Source organism: Heloderma suspectum, chromosome 5 (genome assembly GCF_057233095.1).
Source record: "Heloderma suspectum isolate Gila_16-S chromosome 5, 16-S_ref, whole genome shotgun sequence".
Lineage (NCBI taxonomy): Eukaryota > Metazoa > Chordata > Lepidosauria > Squamata > Helodermatidae > Heloderma > Heloderma suspectum.
In genome coordinates, this window is record NC_139462.1 from 143,163,381 (window position 1) to 143,176,942 (window position 13,562).

The following is a 13,562-nucleotide window of genomic DNA, read 5'->3' on the forward strand; positions in this document are numbered from 1 at the left end:
AAATAAATATTTCCCTACATATTTAACCTCTTTATTGAGAGTTTATTATGTCTCTCATGCCAAAGATATCTCCCTTATTCATATTCATGTATCTTGGGATTTGTGTGTTAAGAACATAAGAAGAGCCATGCTGGATCAGACCAAGGGTCCATCTAGTCCAGCATTCTGTTCACACAGTGGCCAACCAGCTGTCTGCTGGGAACCCACAAACAGAGCATGAGCACAACAGCACCCTCCCCCCCATGTTCCCCAGCAACTGGTGTACATAGGCTCACTCCATAGGTACTGGAGGTAGCACACTGCCATCAAGACTAGCCATTGATAGGATCACTGCCCTCCTGGATTCTTCAGGCCCAAGCATGTTTATTTATACCCCTCCTTTCCTCCAAGGAGTTCGAATGCCTGCCATGGCATCCCTTGCCCTCCATAGCATCTCTTTTCCCTCCCAATGTGTGTCTGAGTGTCCCCTTAAGTCATTCCTTGACTTTCCTTTAACAAATGAAGCACCCTTGCACTTTCTCTTCTCTTTGCTCCCACCTGTTTCTTGCTGGAATTGGCCATTGTCTAGATATGACGAATCAGGTAGGCCTCTGTGCTCTTGGCTTTTAAATCATCTGAAACTAACAGGAAGACCAGTATTGAATAAACTAGTTCCAGAACAGTCAGGAGTACAAACCCAGAAAGCTTGCAAACAAGAAACATTTCCCCAATTACCAATGAATTAAGATACATTTTACCATAGTTAGGGTGCTTCCAGCCAGACAGCTCCTAGGACTACCAATCAAAAGACATTGTGTCCAGCTAGTCCACCTTTTCCTCCTTAATGGATTTTCTGTGGCAAGAAAAAAAGACAGCAGCAGCTGTAGGAAAAGGAAAGTACGGGGGGCGGGGAGGGTTACAAATGGAAGACAACAGCATCTGGAAACACACACACAAAGTAAATCAGGTGAATGAAGCGGGGCAATTGGATAAAAGCCTTCATCCGGAACCACACTTAGGCTAAAAGCACTGTCCTGCATTTAAAGAGCTAATTCAACTAGCTGGATTAGCATATTGTGACTATGTAACCCTTAACAATTTATACTGGGATTTCATGTGGCTTCTCTTCCTGAGTAGGTACTAGGTAGAGACTAAAAAGGACCTCCTTGTCCTCCCTGTTATTTTCAAAACTGAAATAGGGTTTCTTTGCTATATGGAAGTAATCCACTTAGGGGATTAGAGCTATTGTATAAATACAGGCTGCCTGGACCACCGACCTACAGATGCAAGGAACCTCCTAATTCTGGTCCATAAAACATCCAGTAGGCCCCCTTTCTCTTGCTACATGTCTGGAAAATTTCTAGCTTCCAGAACCTATGATGGCTTAAAATGGGTTCAGGTGGTATGTACAGATAGTTGCTAGATGTGTTGGTAACAAGAGTGCCATGTGTTCAAACAGACCAGTGGTCTTTTTAGCTGTTTTGTCTTACCATCACTGGATTTCTTGGCTTTTATATACTGTTGACTGTCACCCCACTGTGCAGTGGTGAATTTCTTAGCGCGGTTCTCAACTGTCAGTCTACGTAAATGGTCCTGGTATCAAAAGTTCTTGAAAAAGGAACAGTTCTTTTTTCCAGTTTAATCTTTTATTATACTCAATTTTAAATTAAAAACATAAACAGATATAATGAATAGTCAGTCAGTCATCATATGCAAAAGAAACAATTAAAACAGTAGCAGCAACCAGGTTACTAGGAAAGGAACAATGTATTGGGCTGTTGTGTGCAAAGTTGTTTGTTTACAACTCAGAATTATTCTTACTGCCTTTCCTGAATCTCATTATATGGTACTGTAGTGTACAAGAATTCCGTCCAATACAGGCAGGAAACTAAGAATTTCCCTTTACAAGCTTCTTTTTTTTTCTTTAAAAAGCTGTTTGGCAAGCACAAAAGTTGGCAAGTTCTTATGGCACTTTCTGCTTCCCAAAAACTACTGTAATTTTTTGTACCCAACACACTTTCCTGCTAAGAATATTCTGCCCCCCAAATTCCAAAGATCTCTAGTCATTACTAGTAAGCATAATTTCAAATGAACAAATATTCAGGGGTAAGTTGATAATGATTTCTTCCTTAAGATGGCCATTAGTAGAGCTTGAACTTTTACCAAATGATTCTCACAGAGCTGAACAGGAAGAAAACTATTCCCAAGAGACTCCTAATAAAAATATCACAAAGTTAGCATAACATCTAAACTTTGTATGACTCATAGAAGCAGCTTTTCATTCACTCATTTTTTTAAATGTTGTAATTCTAGAAAATGTTCTAGAAATTACCAAAAAACAAAAAAATCTATAATGAAAGCACTGGTAAAAAGAGTGTCCTTCTGACAAACTGCTTTGAGCTTTGGGCTTGCGTGTTCCCCCCACCCCTCTGGCAAGACTGTAAGGAAGCGTTCAGAAGCGTTTATTTCCATTTTAGATTAATGACAACTTGTTGTGATGTCCCAACCCAGACAAACTGCGGTTAATCTTAACTATGATTTCCTGAAGCAAGTCAACTTCAAACTATAGTTTATGAAGCTGGCTTGTTTCAACTTACCATAGTTAAGATTCATCACTTTTTAGCATTCAGACATGCTAAACCACAGTGGAAGCTTCTGATCTTCTTGTGGCCATGCCAGAAGACGGGGGATGGACAGAGCGTGTGAGCCCAAGGCTCATTCTCATAATGCTAAACCATGTTTTACTGTTATGTCCAAATGTCTCCAATGTTATCATCACTACCAATGGAAGTGTATACAGTTCCCCTCGCTATTAAAGCTAGTATATTATGAAACTAACTGACACCTGAAAAATAAAATCTTGCTTTCATTAGTTTCACTTCAGAATTTTACTTAGCCATATAGAGTATTCCATACTGTAGATCTGTCTACAGGAGTAACAGGATGCCCCCTAGACTTGCTATTCTTTACTCCACCACCACTCCCTTCTCCTCCCATTTCTAACTTTGTAGCATACTGTAGGGTTTGTTTGTTTGTTTGGTTGGTTTTTTTAATACAAAGCAGGGGCTGTGTTCCTGGCTACTAATGAAAATCCCCCCTGTACCAGTCCAAGCCCAACTCAAGTTTGCCAAGGGCCAATGGACCTCCTAAAAGGCCAACATTCCACCCTGTGTATGAGCCCATCCAGGTGGCCATTTTACCCACAGATGCACTACATGTGTGGCAAACTTCTCCTTACCATTTGGTAGGATAAGACAGCTAGCCAAGCTACCCTGAGGTGAGAAAACTCACACTGGGATAGTTTGGTCATCAGCATGCGTTCTCTCACTTGGTCACTGCACTGCAGTGATAACCTCTCACAAGGTATAAAACTCATCAAGCAAACAAGGTAAGTTATTATATCTAGCTAAAGTAAAAATATCTTGACCATTGGACTGTAGCCATTTCAAGGCAGGTAAATACAATGTTCCCATTTTCAGATTTTCCTAGTAACTAGGAGTGTTTGACTACCTGTATTCCTACCTTCAGATGTCTAGGTCATGGGAAAGTATCCCACCACTCTCTTCCGTGCTTGAGCATCTTTGTATAAGGGTCCACAAATGCAGTAGGCAGGTGGTCTGTGCCTGCTTTCCCAGCACAAAGCAAGAGACCTTCCCCTTCCCCAAGATATCGCCACAGAGAACTCCAAGGAAGGAGGGGTCTTTCAATTCATGTTCTCCCTCTGAGTTCTTGGACATGTGCAGGTTTTCAAGGTGCTCAGAAGCTGCAAGAACAGTGCTTGAATTATGGGGAAAAGGTAGGGGGCCCTTCATGAAATTCAAAAGCCCCAAACCCTGACTCACTCCTATCTTAGCAAACTTGTGCCCCCCTGTACCCTTATAAAAAAACAACAGCTTAAAGGGCCACCACAAAAGGTAAGGGACCCCAGTCTCCTCTGCTCTCCCCATTTAATTCAACCACTATACATGGAAGATTCTTACTGCTTCTGAGTTTCTCCAAAGCCTAGAATGAGGCAAGACCAATTCAATCCCATCTCGTGAATCCTACACACATGCCAGAAGTTTTGAGGAGAAGTGAAGTCAGTGGCAACTACAAATAATGCCTGGCTACCAAGACCAGCCAAAATTAGCGGACCACCTATTTGTATATATGATATTGAAGGTTATGACAACTCTAATCTAGACACAAATCTCCTTTGTTCTTATTGAACTTCTGAAGGAAGCACCTCAAGAGCATTCACCAAGCAACTGGAATGTAATAGAAAATAAATTCTTGATTCGTTGATGTTAGGATATGCAATATTGTACCACAATTGGCCAGGAAATCAACTGAGGCAAGTTAAACAATATAAAAGGTCTCAAATGCATTCACCAAACAAAGGAGATGCACTGAAAAACAAATGGTGATTTTGAAATCAAGTTCTGAAGTATTTCTAAACTATTTTAGTTTACAATTTGCAAACAAAATTTAAAATGTGCCAGATCTGTTCCAATTAGTTTTCTAAACTACTATTTCCCAAGTAAAATCTTCTTAATTTTTTCAGAATACAACAGCTTTGGCAGGATTAGGTGAAAGTTCTTTTTGCTACATACACACCCCTAAGGCAATAATTAAACAATTATTTCTACTTGCTAATGATTTATTCAAATGAAACCCAAGTATTTCTGTAAGTGTATATGATATGAGGTATACATCAGGACAACATAAGAATGGTATTGAAAACTATCAGTACAATCCAATTACACTGTAATTCAAAATTAATATATATTCTTTTTGCATGGACCAACATCGCAAAAAACTGGCGCATTTTACTTACCGCATTCAGCACAAAGAAACTTTTAAAAAGAAATCCTAGCACTGAAAAGCTTGTGTTAATGAAATTAGTCTCATTTTAATGGAACAATACGCTTGCACTCCAATGATGCAACACCACAACGCAGCATATATTAACCAGGTCCTGTGACTCCAAGGATGCTAATGTTCACCAGCTCTCAAGCAGATGGTGTTGCTTTAGACCAGACTATAAAGCAAACCTTACTAGAAGTTGGTGATAATATGCATTAGAAGCAGACAACACTTTAAGATACAACAGACGGAGGCATTTAAACAGCAGAACCAAGCACCCAGACTTGCTGAAACCAGACTTGCTGAAACTTGCTAAAAGCTTGCTGAAACAGATTGCTGGACTAAATTCATGTCAGTTGCAAACTTACTGAAACAAATAGAAAAAAATCATCAGGGATGAATGTGGCCCATTGTTTAGGTGAGACTTGTATAATCTACATCAACACCTAACTACTGCAGCCTGCTTCCTAATCTGTATTATAGTTTTCGGCACTCAGTGTTGTCTTGAAATAGCAACAGGATTTGTGGCAATTCTATGAAGCATCTGCTTTTACACATTGTCTGTCCGTGTTGATTCTCGCTGGGATGTCTCTGGATCTGCAAGAGATAAAGGAAATTGGGTATTCTTTTCACTAAAACACAGGCAATAAATGGCAGTTTCTTTTCTTTACAAAAAATACTCCTTAGGGTGGACAGAGAAGGGGCTCTAATCTTGTAACGTTGACTTGAAATGAAGAAACAGCACAAGAATTGGGGTATTACTCCTCTTTAAAGAAGCATCAGTCCTCCCATTCCTTCCTCACTTAATTGTTCTTTCATCTGAACAGTGTGACTCTACTAATGTGTGGTAACAACAATAATGTAGAAAATAACATGATATACATAAGTCCCATTATTTTCAGTGGAGCTTACTTCTAAGTAAATGTGCATACAACTCCAGCCTTAGGCTTCAATCCTATGTACACTTACCTGGGAGTAAGTCCCATTGAACTTAATGGTGCTTACTTCTGAGTAGACATGCATAGGATTGCACTATTAGTTTGGGGATTTTTTAAGGCAGGTGTTGTGTACTGAATAGCTAAAATTCCTGGAAAAAGGCTGGAATGTAACTAATAAAACAAAGTTGTTTTCCGATACATAAAGAATTCATTTTCCTAATTTGGATTACATTTTCCTTTTTCAAAAGCTTCCTACTTTGCTTCCTCTACTGCATGGACAAGTTTAATTAACCTTCATACAATGATCCTCCCTATCCCAGCTGTCTTGGCTAATAATGCTCCCCCCCTCCCCGTTTCTTATCTTCTCCAGCACAGCACTCAGACAGCCCCCTTGGAGTCACTGTGAGTATTTTACTATGTTTTCTCTATTCTCCACAGACACAAACAACACAAATACAACCTTGCCTTCCTACTCGGGAGCTTCTCCAATGCAGGATTAAATTCTAAGAGATACTTTGGAGTGTGAGCTAGCACACATCACTGAAGTTGGGGAAGGCTGCTGTAATCACTGTCTTCTTATCATGACCAGCTGAAATGGAAAGAGTTCAAAGGGAGGAAGAGCCAAAAATCGATAGTCTCTCAGCTGAGGCACTATTTCCAGTCTCCCCCTATTGTACAGGCTGATGGGATGGCTACTGGACAACGGCTGGAGAAGAGGCAAAACCTGAGCTAGCTTCTTACAGGGCTGACAGCCCTGCTCTCGTACAGCATGAATTAGTAAGCTATGAATTGAAGTCCAATTTCCTGAGTTTAACTACTGCAGCCTTGCCCAGTCCCTAGTACCTTCCCAAGGTCTTGGACTACAACTCCCATGATAGCTGAGAATGATGTGAGTTGCAGTCCAACACCAGGAACTGGGGAAGGGTGATCTACAGGAATGTCTCATGGCTTTCAAAGGGGAGACATGTGCATCTAGCTTTGCTGCTTATTTCCAATGATTACGACATCTTTCTTAAAAAAAAAAGTAGTTGTAACATGTTACCGTCAAGCTGTGGATTGCTTTTCTCCCACGCGTCATGCTGCTGACGCCACTCACCCCCATAACCGCTGCTCATCAGTTTAGTGAAGTTTACATGTTCATTTTTGGGGGGAACAGCCCTACAAAGAAAGCAGTTAAATATTAAAGTTTAAACCAGAACTGGTACCCATACTTTTACTTACATTACTATGTCATCTTGTAAAAAATTTAGTGTGTAAACAACGTGTGATTTTTAGAAGAATGCTATCAGTCAAAATGGTTTACTACTTATACCCTGTACCGCTGTTTTTTAAAAAACAATTTATCAGTTTATTGAAATGCTCCATTATTGTAAATTATCTGTGCTATTTGTATAGACAATATAACATGCAAAGCACTAGAAAGGACACTTGGGGTTACTTCACACAGTAACCTTTTCTAAACAGATGTAGAGAAAAAGCCATGCTTATATCATGTGTATGTTTCTGTGACATGATTGTGTGTCTTGTTTTGCTGTGTATACCTTGTGCCTGCTGAGCACAGGATCCGCGCGCGTGTGTGTGTGTGTGTGTGTTTGTGTATGCTGCACATGAACACACACACAGTAGTTGGGATCCAAACGAGCAGGGGGGAATTCAAGGTGTGTGCACCTTGGCTGTCAGAAGTGGGCTTCCCAGCCCCCTCCTCCCTGCAGTACTGCCCCCTCCCCATCCTATACCAAGGGTCAGGGGACCCTACTGAATGAAGAAGGCTTTGGAAGGGAGGATTCCCCCAAATCAGGCAGGGACATCTTACATGAATGGAGCTCCAGTAAAGGAAGGTGCCTCCTCTGCAATTTGGAGGAATCCCCCTTTCCCCTCAGCACCCTGCACTACAGCCTATCCCATTCAGCAGGGGTCCTTGGCCCTCTGTATAGCGTTTTCAGGAGGCTGCTATGGGTGGGGGGGAGGAGGCAGGGGAGTCCACCAGCACAGGTGCATGCACAGAAATCTGAATCTATCAGTGTACTAGGGGGAGTAGTACAAGGAATGTAGCACGAAAGGCTTGTATTTGAGGAACACAAACCCCTTGGACATGTGGACTTACTCTCATGGTTCTTTGCATCCCAGCCACTAAAAGAAACTCATGGGCAAATTTTCATACTGGCCAACATACATGGATGTTCACTACACACTCACACACCACTCTTATCAGTGTAAAAACTGTCAGGCTTGAAACACCGCCAGTCAAAAGAGAAACTATTGGTAAATATGAATGACCAGGAGAAGGAAATAATGATCCAAAACTATCAAACCCACAATAGTTTCCAAATGATAAACTCCTAAAATGAAGCCAGGGGTACACCTGCCACCATTTTCAGACATTCCAGATTGTCACCAAGTATGCATGTAATTGACGAGTAATCATTGTATTTTTTAGGAATGATTAACTTCTTATAGTCTGTAAATGCTATAGATTAGAGTAGAATGCTTTCTTACAAATGGCAAAGGCCTGGCTGAACCAGGGAAAATATGACTTTCCTGAGAGGGAAGAAATTAATTCTCAGCAAGGCTCCCTGAATTTGACTGAGCTTCCCTAAATTGGACAGAAAGGTTTCTTTGAATCAGGCAAACATGGATGTTTTGCGATAAGGGCCTTGGCCATTTTAGGCAGAAAGCTATAAAGAGAGATTTTAGCATGGCTGAGAGAGAAATCCTGGGAGAAAATGAAGCTTGCCAAACATGCTTATTTAGCACTAGGTAATCTAGGTAAATATGATCTTATATTATTAAATGCTCATATTTACGTAATTGGCAGACCTACTTGCATTCAACTGCTTTGTTGAACAGAAGGGTAATATTAACAGTAATGGTAATAAGGATATATTAAATTGTCAGCTACTAATTCAGTTATACTTTTAATCATCATAATTATAGGATATTTTGCAATGTTCGTAGCTTGCCTCATAATTGTAGTTATGTTATTATTTACAGTTGTTTGAACAATTCATTAATTTATTCATTCACTGAATGTTTTGTCTGGTTTGAGAGGTGCTTCAGGAACTACAAAATGTATACTATTCAAATATAATTCTGCTTACTCAGAACAATCAAATGAAATCTACAACTGATTGGGGTTGAGTGGTCTGGTGCTGGTGAAGGGACGAAGTGCTCCATCCCTCCTCTGTTAGCCTCCAGCAGGCTCATAAAGCACTTTGCAGACTAGTAACTTTTGTGGGCTTATTACAAGGCTGCATTATGCATATCTCTACACCAAACAGTAGAGTTACTTGCACATGCAAGAGCAGAACCTGGATTTAAACACAAGCATTATATATTACTAACATTGGAGGGAAGTAAAGCCTGTTTCCTCCATGGGGGTCTTCCTCTTCAAAAGATGGTGGCTTTCTGTGCGGGTATCTTGGTGATACAGCAGGAAGCTTTTTCAGTGTGAAAAGAAAACCTAATTCAGTTGTTGGCATAAACACATGCATGATTAAAACTGTCTGAAGGAACAGCTAAAAGGAAAGAATATTCCGAAGAGAATTGCATTATAGTCTGTAAGAGATGCAGCCATCTTTCAAAATCCTTCCTCTTCTGAGGGTGGGACACCCTATTACCACGCAAATAAATCTGATCTGTCTAGCTTCTGATGCATAAGAATATGTCCTCCCCCAACCCTCAATGGCTTTGACAAAGAGAAAAGGGAAAGCCACCTGGCTCTGGACAATGGCAGTTACATAATGCATCCCAAGCCTTACTTTACAAAGTGATTAAGGTTGTTGACTTTCAGTTAGGTTAAGATTAACATTTTAGAACAGTCAGGTGTGCATACTATATGCTGTCAAAACCATGGTTAAAAGATCAAAAAGAGACCTGAAGCTTGCACATACACTCCCTCAAGCCACTCCACTCCCCAGCCGAAATTAAGCATGGTTAAACATTGCAACAGTACTTGAAAAACTGCTAAGGCTAGCCAGGGTTTACTATTTACTAGGATTTGAAACTCTGGGTTGAAGTTCATTAGCAGACTGTTTAATAAGGAGCCTGGTTTGGTATAAGTAAACAGTCACCAGGACGTAAGGAAAGGGGGAGACCATGATAGTATCTGAAAGAAAAATGTGCAATCATTAATTGTTTTAACAAGATGGCCTAGTCCAAATGCCAGTTTCCTGACGCAGCTGTTCATAAAAGTGTTCCATCTGATGTTTTCCCTCCACCTTTCATCAAATCAAGTTCTAGTATTAGGGAAACTCACCTCTGCTTTTCTGCTACCTGGAGAGCCCTCAACTTGTGTTTCTTTTTCCTTATGGGAAAAATAAAGTTGTTTATGTTATGACGTTTGTGATAAAAACATACCAATATTGACTCTTTGACATCATGGGCTAAATCCAACATTATGTGAAGGGATATCCGCTCGCGCAAAAGGCGTTCTCTCCCCCACCACCACCCCGCTTTCCACTGCACATACCACCCCGCTTTCCACTGCACATACCACAAATCTGCTCCAGAGGGTTCCCCAACCCTCTGTAGCAGATCTGGGGGGTGCCTGGGGAGCTGAAGCAGGGAGGGGAAATGGACACAGCCCCATGTTTATATAAAGACTAACTTCAAAACCTTATACTTCAGTTAAGACAGACCACGTCCCACTGAAATATTCCCTGACTTTAAACAGTGCCCAAGAATAAAACACTTTAATAAAACATGTGCTAATGGCATAAAGTCCTTATTGATAACTACTTAAAGCTGTAACAGTCTTTAAGGTGCCACAAGACTCACTAAGAATGTTATTATGGTATTTGCAAGAATGAATTTACATGGTTGAAGTATTATAACACTAAACATATTTTCTAATAAGTCCCATTAAGCTTAATGCTGCTCACATCCAAGTATGTCTGTATATGATAGCAGTCCAAAACATTTTTCCAAGCCTCATATAAAAAGAGCATAAACCACAGAAATGTGCATATGAACACACATGCAAAAGGGACAATTCCTCCTAGACAAAGCAAAAACTCAGCAGCCACAATATTGTAGCCATAGCCTACATATGATAGAATCATATAATGGGTAGGATTTTCACTAAAGCAGGGAGAAGAAGATGGATGTCATCCACATTTAGCAGGAATTGCAAGATGCAATTATTTCATACATGGTCTTCCTTCCTCACCACAACCCTTTGGGCAGATGTTTTGCCCATGTTAAGAGGAAAAAGTTTTCAAAATAAAACATAGGATTGTACTGTCAGTATACTGCAACAAAAACACCAGAGGTATGCAGAAAAACCATCCCTGGATAGTTTCAAAATCTATAATCCTGATGGAATAGTGTCTGATTTTATATAATCCAACCCACATACTAGCAGCAAATTGTTTATTAAATATTTATCTATTATCTGAGAAGCCGTCAGATCATCCCCCTAGTTCTGATACGGTACTGCAAGTAAGCTAAAGTACATGTAATAGAAGTAATTGCATATTCTTTCCCTGCTAATCTATGCCTTTATTCCCCCTTCATCTGTTGTTTCTCTGTGTCTGTTTTAGATTGTAAGCCCCTTAGGGCTAGGGATCTGTCATACTCATTTCTTGTAAAGTGCCATATATTTAAGATGGCACTATAAAAATAAATATTTTCTCAAAAATGTAGTAGTAATCTAAGAATATCTCAACCATACCTTTTTCTCTTTATTTTCTTCATCATCAGCATCTCTTTTCCAAACACTTTTCATATCATGGTCAAAAGGCCCCCTTTTAGGGTCATAGGTGGCAAGAACTTCTCCCTTAAACTCCTTATGAACCATGTAGTTTGGCATGTCTGGAATACGATGTCTGCAGACAAAGTTTAACCATGACACATTATGCGCTTTGTTATCAAAGAAATTCTGGACTCGTACAAGAGATACAACTGATTAGAATTCTCCTCATTTTAAGACTCTTCACCTCCCCTTCTCCCCAATCACCTAGAGGAGATTCGCAGTGCCCATGAAGGCACATAATGCTTATTTAGGCTCATCAGCCACTGCTGGTTTGCTATGATGCATGTACCAGTCAGGTGCACTGCAAGACCCCCAGGGAGGCTTTGCCATGGAGATAACAGCGTGATTGTTACCTAGAAGATGGTCAAGCCAGAGACCTTTCTTTAAAAAACAAGGTTTTGTAGTAGACTCTGTAGTTACTCTGTTTTTGTAGTTAGACTCTGCTCAGTTACAGAATAGTCAAATAACTACAAGAAAAGCAGCGGTAATTACAACGGACACAATGGTGAGCCAAGGTCCATGCCAGACATCCTATCTGTTGGAATACCACTTCTGTGATAATAATATAACAGCTGGAAAGAGATTTGTCCCCCATCTCTCCCCTTCCCCATTTTTGAAACGTTCTGCACTTCCAACATATCCCTAACCCTGATACACAGGAGTGGATTCAGTTCTCACTCTGAAGACTGCTTGTCCATCATCTTCTGTAAAGCATTATCAGACGCCATTGAATTGAGGTCAGACCCTAAGGAAGAAAACATGAGGATTGGGACAGCTGCACAACATGGTAAACACTGTACAAAATAAGCAAATAAGGAGAGGGGTATACACATGCATAAGATCAGGCTGTAGGGTTGCAATCATAGACACGCTTACTCAGGAGCAAGTCCCATTGCACGCCATGTGATTTACTTCTGAGTAAAACGTGAGCAAGGATTATATTGTACATTTTTGTTTTGTGTTTTTCAACAATGAAAGGAAGCGACATTAATTTCCCTAGAAACCTCATAAAACCGCTACAGACAGTCGTGGCTAATGCAACAGAAAAATCTCTTGCCCTGGCTGGAACACCTCAGGCTGCGGAGAAGTTGCACTTCTGAACGCTGCCACGCAGGGGCCTCGAGGTGGGGTGAGAACCGCTTGCGCACAGAAGACGAGAAGCATGTCAGGCAGAACGCGAGGCTGGGCCCTTCTCCATGCTATCCTAGTTTTCTCCATGCAAGGAGGAAGGGGGGGGCATTCAAACGTGGGACTCGTGACCACCCTGACAGACAAAGCTTTACCCCTCACTTCTGCGGGGTGTCGGAGCTGGCCCTTCAAACCTACCTACGGACGGCACTGCACGCGAGGCCCCTCGCTGCTGGGGTGAGGCTGCGCCAGGCGGTCCCTGGGCGGCTTCACTTCACATGGCCAGCGCCTTCGCCAAAGCAACACCGCGCTCTGGCCGCTATCCAGACAGAGGTCCGCTGCGAGGGGCGAGACCGCAATGGGCGGAGGGATGACTGTGCAAAGCGCCTTGCCTCTGCGCTCTCTGCAGCCCCCGAGGAAGCATCACCGGGGCGGAGGAGAAGGCAGAACTCGAGCCTCCTTTGCCTCCGGGCTGCAGGGAGGCTCTGCTGATGGGCTAAACACGACAAGCCTGCGCAGCGTGGGTGCATGAGGCGCCCGCCCGTCTTCCTCTGGCCGCCGCCTCTACCTACCTGGAAGAGACGAAGCCGGACAGGTGGAAGGAGGCACTTCCGGTCTTTTCAAAAGCAGGAGGCGGCCGCACAACGTAATGCTGCTGAGCATGCTCAAGTGCAGAAGAGCATGCTCAGTAGCAGCAATTGAAGTCGTGCGCCCTTTGGCTGCCCACAGTGGGAATCAGTTTTCAGCAAACCCTAAATCATCATGGCACAGAAGATCTGATAGTGTGCAATGCACGGGAGGCCACCTGGAGTCCTCTGGATGTTTGGAACTACAACTCCCATAATCCCTGACTATTTACCATGCTTGGTGGAGCTGATGGAAGTTGTGGTCCAAAACATCTGGAGGGCACGAGGTTGGGG

The 13,562-nt window shown here is 41.8% G+C and overlaps 1 protein-coding gene across 2 annotated transcripts in view; it reads right to left on the reverse strand.

Annotated features, from left to right (window-relative positions):
• Positions 1–1,612: 1,612 nt before the first annotated feature.
• Positions 1,613–13,562, reverse strand: part of LOC146344598 (uncharacterized) — a 32,043-nt gene continuing 20,093 nt past the window's right edge. For both annotated transcript variants that reach the window (XM_084857705.1, XM_084857706.1), the window contains exons 8-13: positions 12,193–12,259; positions 11,434–11,587; positions 10,018–10,065; positions 9,105–9,199; positions 6,805–6,920; positions 1,613–5,421 (exon numbers count right to left, since the gene is read on the reverse strand). In XM_084857705.1, coding sequence (XP_084713831.1) covers positions 5,375–5,421; positions 6,805–6,920; positions 9,105–9,199; positions 10,018–10,065; positions 11,434–11,587; positions 12,193–12,259 — 527 coding nt within the window. In that variant the 3' untranslated portion in view covers positions 1,613–5,374. The remainder of the gene's footprint in view (positions 5,422–6,804; positions 6,921–9,104; positions 9,200–10,017; positions 10,066–11,433; positions 11,588–12,192; positions 12,260–13,562) is intronic.